The 9,986-nt window shown below is 38.0% G+C and overlaps 1 protein-coding gene across 2 annotated transcripts in view; it reads left to right on the forward strand.

Moving 5' to 3' along the window:
* The window catches only part of Nup154 (nuclear pore complex protein Nup154), a 324,740-nt gene extending 317,066 nt beyond the window's left edge, over positions 1–7,674 (forward strand). For both annotated transcript variants that reach the window (XM_067144924.2, XM_067144923.2), the window contains exon 25: positions 7,226–7,674. In XM_067144924.2, the coding sequence (XP_067001025.2) occupies positions 7,226–7,364 (139 nt within the window). In that variant the 3' untranslated portion in view covers positions 7,365–7,674. The remainder of the gene's footprint in view (positions 1–7,225) is intronic.
* The last annotated feature ends 2,312 nt before the right edge of the window (positions 7,675–9,986 follow it).

Below are 9,986 nucleotides of genomic sequence, written 5' to 3' on the forward strand. Positions count from 1 at the left end.
ACCTATCTGTGTCGCTGCGACGTAAAGCCAATAGTAAAAAAAGCTCATGCTAAATGTCAGTAGAATTTCATACTTTTCATGCGACTGAAGTGAATCACTTAGGTAATGAGTAGAGTTCTTCAAAGGTTTTCACATTCAGATACCATCTTGAAACTTGGGTCCAAATATTTTCCTCAGTATCTGCCATTTCATTTTCTCAGTATCCTTGATGTTGATGGTTAGTGATGTTATCTCAATCACATGGAGTGCCTCTGGAAGGACAATGGTAATGTCAAAGTTTGGCTTTAGTAGAAAGTGATTTTTTATTGTAGAAGTTCCCTGTGATTGTATAGGCTTAACATAGTTTTGCAGCGCGATTTTTATTGGCTACTCTTTCATTGCCATTGCTTTCAGTGATTTCACTTAAGGCGACACTCTGAAGATAAAAATATATTTTTACCCAATGCATGGATTTTCACAAAACTTTGTGGGAATGTCACCTACATAAAAGTAGAGATATCACGAACATATTTTATATACAATTAATAGTTTTTCCAAAACATTTTTAAAATTTTTAATTCCATTTTTTCATGAAATTTAATGAACAGGTTAATGTAAATCGTAATTAGGTAGATAATACTTCTTTTAAAAGCACTATGTATTGATTTTTTTTGTACATAATTTATATAAGGCTATATAGCGTACTAAAGTTTCTGGAATTTTTACGTTCTAAAAATCCCTACTACTTGAAAAAATTCTGCAATCTAAAATTCCATACGCAGGTTTCTTAATATAGCTCTGTTACATATACCATACAAATTTTGTTACATTTGGCAGAATATTATGAGAGAAAAATGGAATTTAAATGTAAAATTACAGTTGGCAAATTGAAAGGATTTATTTTCTCACAAAGTTATTACAGTGATAAATTGTTTGAATTCAGCGTAATAACTTTGTGAGAAAATAAATCCTTTCAATTTCAAGTCATTAAAAAAAATTCACCAGAATGACCAAAATATTGATTTTTATCTCTGGAGTGTCACCTTAAGCTGTTTAACTTGTGTGATGTTGCCATATTTTGTTAAAAGTGATGCCAGGTTTGGGCTCTTCAGTCCATGTACTGCATTTTTTCGTGAGATAGACGGAGGCCAGGTTTAATGACAGTCTCATGAAGCTTTTCGATGGCGTGTCTGGTTTCCTCAGGTGTCCGGGTAATCATTGCCAGGTCGTCGGCATAGGCAAGACATTTTACGTTGATACTTTTAGCATTTGTTACTGTATTTATTCTAGGTACTTCTTTCTCCCATGTTTTAATGACCTTATCTAGAACTAGGTTGAACAGAAGGGGGGACAGCCCATCATCTTGCCTATAAATTTCACTTTACAGGTTTTGTCTGTCTAAGTTTCTTGGATCAAATTGATTGTTTTGATGTCAATGCCATATTCTCAAAGTATTAAACAGGGTCTCACGGTCAATTGAGTCGTATGCTTTTTTTCAAATCTACAGAAGTGACCACTCTGCGGTACGACTGACGGTTGTTGGAGTATTATCTTAAGGTTCCTGATTTGTTCCACGCACAACGATGTGGTCATAAGCCTGCCTGTCATTCCAATCTGATGAGTAGGATGCATTAAGGCAGTTTGTATGCAATTGGCAGAAGTGAAATGCCCCAGTAATTATTTGAATCAGTCTTGTTGTCCCTTTTGTGCAGTGACTGGATTAATGTGGTTTTTCAATCTGCAGGTATTACTCTGCTCACCCATATATTCACAATGATGGCTTCTATTCCATCAGTAGTTGGCTTCTTATCTTGAGCATCTCAGTGATGACACCATCTGCTCCAGGTGCTTCATTGTTTTGGAAGTGTAATATGATGTTTCTTACCTCATCATATGTCGGTAGAACTGAATCTGTGTTTGGAGTGAGGATGTGAAATTGGAGTTTCTCAGTAGGTGGTTCACTGTAGTGTAACTTACCAAAATGCTGTTTCAAGGGTGTCACAGTTGGCCTTTGTGTTGGTCTCAAGTGTTCTGTCAGGATGACAAAAACATAGACTTGGCTTGTAACTGGTCATTTCTTCTCGGGAAGGTTTTGTAGAAATTTTGTGTTTCATTCCTTTAGAGGTCATTGTTGATTTCCTCATCTTTTGAGGGGGTATGTGCATTTAATTTGTCTTAGCATTTTCAACATTCACTTCTGGGTTTCTGAAAAGATCTTCCAATTTTCTGGCATTTGGTGGGTGTGCCAATTCTTCCATGCTTGAATGTGTGTTTCCAGAGCTTTGTTGCAGTCAGAGGTCCACCATATTTGTTTCTGTGGTGATTGGCAGAGTTTTCTTTATGATTCCCGAATGGTCTCAAGAAGTGCATCCCATGTTTATACATTTGTCTGTAATAATTGTGCAAATTCCTATGCCTGTTCTTTTAGATATTTCTGGTCAATTTTAGGTTTCTGTTACCTTTTTCAGTTGGGTCTGAAGTGGATTTTGTTTTGTGAAAGATAGTGATCAGACACTATGTAAGCCTTGCATACGTGCATAATTTCTGTGGAAAACTTTCTGGTGATCGCTACATGATTAATCTTGTATTGATCTATGTGATTGATAGGTGATTTCCATGTGGTAATTTTCTGTGTTGGTTTTTTAAAGTGTGTGGACAATAGTTGGAGGTTGGCCAGTCCACATGTGTTGATTAAATGATGCCAATTGGTGTTAGTTATTTTGTGTGCTAAGAAATAGACAATTATATGTCTGTGTTCTCATTCTTGGTCGATTTGCACATTGAAATCTCCAAAGAGGATCTTGACTTAATGCTGAGGGATCTTGGTAAGTGCTCATTTGAGCTGTGACCAAAATTTCTGGACGTTGTTTTTGTCAGGCTCATTGTTGACTGGAGCATGTGCATTCACTAGTGTGTAGGCCTTGTTGGCGCATTTAACTGTGAGTAGGGAGAAGCATTCTGAGCAGTGGCAGTTTCTGGTATGATATAGGTGTAGATTCCCATAGGGAACCTGAAATATTTGTCCCGAATGAGTATGCACTAGCCGTGCGTCTTGGTAGGTGTGCTATTGACCAACTGATGAGCCCAACTTAGCACACTGGGGTGAAACGCTGGTAACAAGCAATGAGTTAGCTGGAAAATTTATAATGTCCAATAACGGACCAACTATATTGGTTTCTGGTATAGCACAACGGAGCAATAAACCTCCATTTTATATCAACTTATACTTATTACACAGTATGAATTTCATTCCATATTGACGGTTTTTCAGTTACATCATATCAAATGTAAATATTGAATAGGAGGATTGTTTGCATTTGAATTGATGTAATTGAAATTGTACTTCATCATCATCATTAGTCATTTTGCTCATTACTGACGGTTGTGACCTCATAACCCTATCATTTCCGTGTTGAAACCTGGACGAGATGTCTCCATCCTGAGCGGTTTTCTCATTTCTTTAATATGATCTGAAGTGGTAGACCAGTGATCTTCTTTGCCTGTCTATCCATCTACTTGCTGTTCTTCCTTGTGGTCTACTGCCTTCGATTTCGCTTTGCAAAATGATTTTTTCCAAGTTCTCTCTGTCTCGTCTGAAAATGTGGCCAAGGAATTGGGGGTGACACTCACACTTTACAGGAAGATAGACGTTTCTTGACGCAGAGTTCATCCAGAATGGAAACATTAGTTCTTCTTTCTGTCCAGGATACACGTAGCATTCTCCGCCAACACCACATCTCAAAGGCATCAATGCACTTTTTGTCCTTAGCATTCACGGTCCAGGTCTCACAGCCGTACAAAAAGACTGAGAACACTTGTGTTTCTACCAAGCACATCTTGCACATTTTGCTCGGTTCTGCCAGATCTTAGTAAGTTTAACCATTGCAGCACGACCTAAGACAATACATAGTTTTACCTCTTTATCACAGCTTCCCGTGTCACTGATGACTGACCCCAGGTATACAAATTCCTTGACTATATCCAGGTCCTTTAGGCATCCTGTAAGTCGTATTTGACCTTGCCGATCAACTATCATTGATGTTTATCTCTAGACCATACTGAAGACTAGTGTTCTTCACCCTTGTAAACAGGTCAGAAAGTTCCTCTTCACTTCCAGCGATGAGGGAAGTGTCATCTGCAAAGCGCAGGTTGTTAATTTTTCTGCCACCAATCGAGATTCGACCATTCCAGCCATTGAGAGCTCTTTTGATGATGCACTCTGCGTAGATGTAGAGTTGAGGTGATAATATACTACCTTGCCTTACTCCATTTGTCACATTGAAAATACTTGAGAGATCCACCTTTATGGTTGCTGTGTGATTTTTATACAGGCCTTTCAATAACAATATTAAATGCAGTGGAACCCCAAATTCCTTTATCACCTGCCACAACTTCTCCCATGTAACACAATCAAAGGCCTTTTTGTAGTCCAGGAAGCAAATAAAGGCAGGGACATAAACCTTGCGACATTTCTCAATTATCTGTCTCATGTTCAGGATAGACTCTCATGTTCCTTTACCTGCAACAAAGCCTGCTTGTTTTACGAATATCTGAGGTTGCAGGAATGGTTTTAGGTGTTGATTTATTATGTAGAGCAGAACTTTGCTTGCATGGGATATTAATGCAATAGTACGATAATTGGAACAATCCCTTGTAGACCCCTTTTTGTGAGGAGGGATTAGTATCGATGTTGTCCAGTCCTTGGACCATTCACCAGTTTTCCACACCATATTACATACCGAATGTAAAACGCATGCCCTCCTCCCCCATCACTTTCAGTATTTCTCCTGAAATACCATCCATACCTGGGGCTTTGTTGTTCTTCAAATGATTGACAGCATTCACAATTTCAGTGAATAAAAAATCAGGTTCTGTGTCATACCTCATAGAAATTTCCTGTTCAGCAGAATTTTTTCCTTTGCAATACAGCATTTCACAGTATTTTTTCCACCTCTCTATTGCTTTGTTCTTATCGGTAATAAGGTTGCCATCTTAGTCTTCAATCACCCATGTGCGTGGTTTGAACTCCCGTATAATGCTGTTGACTTTAAAAGATCACTTGTTTGATTCAGCCTTTGATGTTGGTCTATTTCATCACAAATACTAGTGAGATACCATGTCTTGTCAGTTCTGCAATTGTGATGTATTTCACGGCAAAGCTCATTGTATGCTTCTTTGTCTTGCTTGGTTTGAATGCCACGTTTCTTCAGTATGCTCCTCCCTTCTATCAGCAGTAGAGTGGTGTTCGATATCCAGGGGTGCTTAGCTTGGGGAGACTTGGTAAATGGTTCAGGGAGAGAAGAGTTAATGATTGTCTTGAGGTTGTCCCATGTTTGGCAGGCTGATTCTTCCCCCTGTTTTGGCCTTATTCTATCACCAAAATCTTGGAGAACATTTTTGTCAGTAATGCAAACCTGTGTCACTCTCTTCTTCTTGGTCAATTTCAGTTTGATCCGCATTTTCATGGATAGCATAATGTGGTCACTACCTCAGTCTGCTCCAGGATAGGTCTTGCAATCCAGTACAGAAGTCCGCCATCGTTGCCTCACCAAAATGAAATCAATCTGATTTCGAACCCTGTCGCCGGGAGAAATCCATGTGTATCGACGCTGTGGGTGATGTTGGAAGAGGGTATTGCAGATAGGTTATTGCCAACACAGAACTCCAGTAGACGCTCATCACACTCATTTCTCACACCTAGACCGTGCGTTCCAACCACATTTCTCAAATGAGTGTCTTTAGTAGTCTCACCTAAATTGGCATTAAAATCACCCTGAATAACTAATATTTCCTTTTGAGGAATCTTACTGATGGTGTGTTCCAGCAACTCGTAGAATTCATTGATTTCTTCATCCAGTGCAGCTGCAGTAGGAGCATAAACCTGAATGACATTGATCCTACACGAAGAAGCATTCATCTTTATGGAGATGATTCTGTCAGAGACAGGCTCACATCCCATGACAGCACTGGCTAGTATTTTAGGAATCACTACAGCAACGCCATTCCAACTCAGGTCCTCACTTCCAGAAAAATATATGGTGTTATCTGAGTGAGTGACAAAGTGGCCAGAACCTTTCCAATGTGTCTCGCTGAGTCCAAGTATGTCCAGATCATGTAGGCTCATTGCTCTTTCAACGATAGCCAGTTTTCCTGTCTGTAAGTGACTTCATTTTCACAACGCCCTTATTAGTCTCGAAGCTGTTGCTAAGCCCATCTATCCGTAATATACTTGCACTGACTTTCAATTTGTGCAAGCTTCGCAAAGTCCATGACTGGATACTCGTCTGGACTGAAATGCAGTCCCGTGCAAGGCCATCCCTCCATCCATACGTAGGTGAAGAAGTGGCGAGGTGTGGGTAGACATTGGCCAGCACGATGACAAGACCAGGGTATTACAGAAACGGATACCTGTGCTTTACGGATGCATAAAATGCCACACTCTCTCTCACTCGTCTTCGTAATCATAAGTCGTGTTGTTGGAGTTAGAAAAGTAGTATGTACCGTAGTATGAGGCAAAAATTTCTTCCTTCTGTTGAACCCCCCATTGACGAAAGTTACGCACCGCCACTGGTTCCGAGGGTGATGTGAAGTCTATCCCAGAGTTCTGAATACTATTATGTACTAGGAATCTGGTTTCCAACACATGTAGGTTGCTATTTGGTACTTTTGTTGCAGGTTTTCTCTTGTATGTGCAGTATCCACCGGAGTCAAAATGATCAGAATCACAAAAACGTGTTTCTTGTACTGCAAGTATGAGGATTCCAAATGTATCATGGGTATCTGTCATTATCTGGAGTTACCCTGTTTTGGTCAATGTCTGTACATGAAATATACCCGTGAATTGGATATTATCATTCTCTTGGCTGTCTTTCCACTGATTCTTAAATATTAGCCAGGGCTGACAGTCAGAGTAAGGATTACCAAGACAGCTGCATTAGTTCTTTGATCATGTGACAGTTTCAACAGCTCTTGCAAATTCTCACTATCATTTGAAGAAATTTCTTTTTAAGATCATGCCTGCCTTTAAAATAATCTCCTGAATTGTTCTCATAGCCTGAATCAAACCTGAATGAGATCTTTGCAGAATTGGGAATTTTTCCATCTTAATAAAAAAATCATCTTGATATCTAAGAATTTGGACATTTGTAAAATAATAGAGTAGCCTACAAATATGACCACTGTGTATGCTTTTTTGTTTTGGTTTTGTTTTAAAGGCTATTACAAAATTGTTGTTTCTTGGTTCTAGGCACTTGGTAGCAACTAAAGCAGAAGACTTGTTGACAAAATGTTTGATATATTTGATGTCAAAGACTGGTACTGAAGAACTGATCAGCATGTTGCAAGGTGTGAAAGCAAGATTGAGTAGACTTGAAAAAGAACTGTGATGTATATAGGATGTGATTTTAACACAACAAGACTAGTTTTATCATTTTTGGATGTTAATGTATTTTTACATGGTGCAGCCATCAAATGTGTCATATTGAAAAAATGTTAGGAATTAGTAATTCCGATTTCTTGTATGCATTTACATAGTTCATAAGTTATCCTTTCATATATTGTATATAAGACTGAATACACTGTAATACCTTGTAAGTTTCCAGAAATGTTAATTAAAAGCTGTAAATTCAAGAATGCTTGAAAACACATTCATACAAGTAGAATATCGGTAAGATATGCTGTATTGGTAAAAGGAAATTTTGGTAAGAATCTTGCTTTATTGCCTTCCCTGCCTACATTCATTCATCTCAATTGTATTTTACATGTTTGACACATTTCGTGTTCTGTCATCTCAGAAATATTTGCATCGCTTCTCAAACTAGTTCTCTGAATTTGTCTGGTGAATTATTAGTACAAGACTGCAATTACTCTAAAGTTCATTTGAAAAACATATAGGAATTCTAGCCCATTTTTAAAAATTCATTATGCTAAGTAGAGTTTATATCTAATATTTCAATGTAGATAACATAGAAACAGCTAGTAAGAAAAGGTAGGAAGAAAGGCAGCTTGCAGAGACATATTGTGAAATCCAGCTTTACGATATATCTGCCTTTCACATCTCTTTTGAAATAATCCGTCGGTTATTGTTTTTCCAACTGAGCAATGTTGTCTGCATTTTACCTATGATAATTGTTAAAGAAACAGAATGTGGTAAGATTAACACTAGACTAAGGAGACTGACAAGTTTAAAACAGAATGTTTTAGACATTGTGTTTAAAGTTTTTTAATTTTTTTATTTATCATTTTTGCAATACAGTAGAGTACAGTGGTCTTCTCTGCCTTTTACTGAAGGTTTTGCATAATAGTATAAAGTTTACAGAGTGATATTTTGTAATGGTTTTGATGTCCTTGTTTAAATATTTTGCATTAGAACATCCATAGAAAACTATAGAGATGTTTTAAAAATAGTACACTGTAAATCCAAATTTCACTGCCACTTTATATCTTTATTCGGTGGATTGCTTGTTGAGCTCACAAAAAATGCAAACTAGGCTTTGCTATGCACAAACCCAAAAGTAGAGGTAAGGCATTCTACCCCAGCTGATGAAGCAACTGCACTATGTAGCTGATGTGCCAGGCCTGAAGTTGTGTGATGAATGTTATTCTCCAGTTCCTCCCAACATGTGAGGGGTTTAATTTCCTTTAGTATTGCAGGACCAAACAGGTATTCCTGGAAAGGCGAACATTTTGCTTTGTATTTAATTAGGTCAAGCATTGCATGCAGGTGGTAAGCTTCAACGTACTCCATGGTAGAACGATATTATTCTTCACTCAGTCTCTTTCCTCGATAGAAGGGATCCATGAGATTGGCTAGGAGATGGGCATTAGTTATAGCAGTGTTAAATCGTTCCGTGAATTTGTTTAAGTCATTGAGATTGATTTCATTCACATTAATAGATGCACATCAAATGAACCACCATCTTGAACTCAATCGACTGCCACATTAGCATGTCAACCAACTATGGAACACTTGACAAGATCACATGTGGTACCAACACAACATAACTTCAACGGCAAAACCACAATATGAGGTCATATACTTAACTCGACTAAAGACTCTCACTAACAACTTGACTAAACAACCCAAGACTGTGCTTTATATACCTTGCCTGGCCAGGCTTCCAGAAAAGTATAACACAGCGTGCTTTTTCATATCTCCTCGAGTCTCCAATGAGTAGAACATTCTGTAAAACTTGAGTGACAACCGGGCAAAGGTGTGTTGTTCTAGACTTTTATCATGTGTTGCATAACATTACATCGGATTTATACATCATATTTACAGGTAATAATAATAAATTATATACTATTAATTACGTGTCCTTACATAAAATAAAGTATTAATAAACATACAGCAGAAGTATCATGACATAACCTTACATGTTCTGGTACACACCGAGCTTGATAGCTGCAGTCGCTTAAGTGCGGCCAGTATCCAGTATTCGGGAGATAGTAGGTTCGAACCCCACTGTCGGCAGCCCTGGAGATGGTTTTCCGTGGTTTCCCATTTTCACACCTGGCAAATGCTGGGGCTGTACCTTAATTAAGGCCATGGCCGCTTCCTTCCCACTCCTAGCCCTTCCCTGTCCCATCGTCGCTATGTAAGACCTATCTGTGTCGGCGTGACGAAAAAACAACTAGCAAAAAAAAGTTCTGTTACACAAGACAGATCATACATACAACACACAAATAATAAATTATACAACCACTATTTATATCAAGTAAAGTCCATACTGACAACCTGTCGTACATAATTACGTAGATGATAATAATAATAAAAATAATAATAGACGTAAACAACTTCATAAATCGAAATACCAGCCTATATAGCCACACCACCACTTACTAATCGAGTTCAATATTTTTACTATTTACCCATGGGTTTAGAGAATTGTTTCCATGTTATTCTAGTCCATTACACACTTGCATCAATATCCCCCTTATAACTTCAAATAATTTCAAGTCTATCGTTGACTTTGCCTTGTTTAAAGATATGAACTTCATTAATGTTT

This window comes from Anabrus simplex, chromosome 1 (assembly GCF_040414725.1).
Source record: "Anabrus simplex isolate iqAnaSimp1 chromosome 1, ASM4041472v1, whole genome shotgun sequence".
Classification (NCBI taxonomy): domain Eukaryota; kingdom Metazoa; phylum Arthropoda; class Insecta; order Orthoptera; family Tettigoniidae; genus Anabrus; species Anabrus simplex.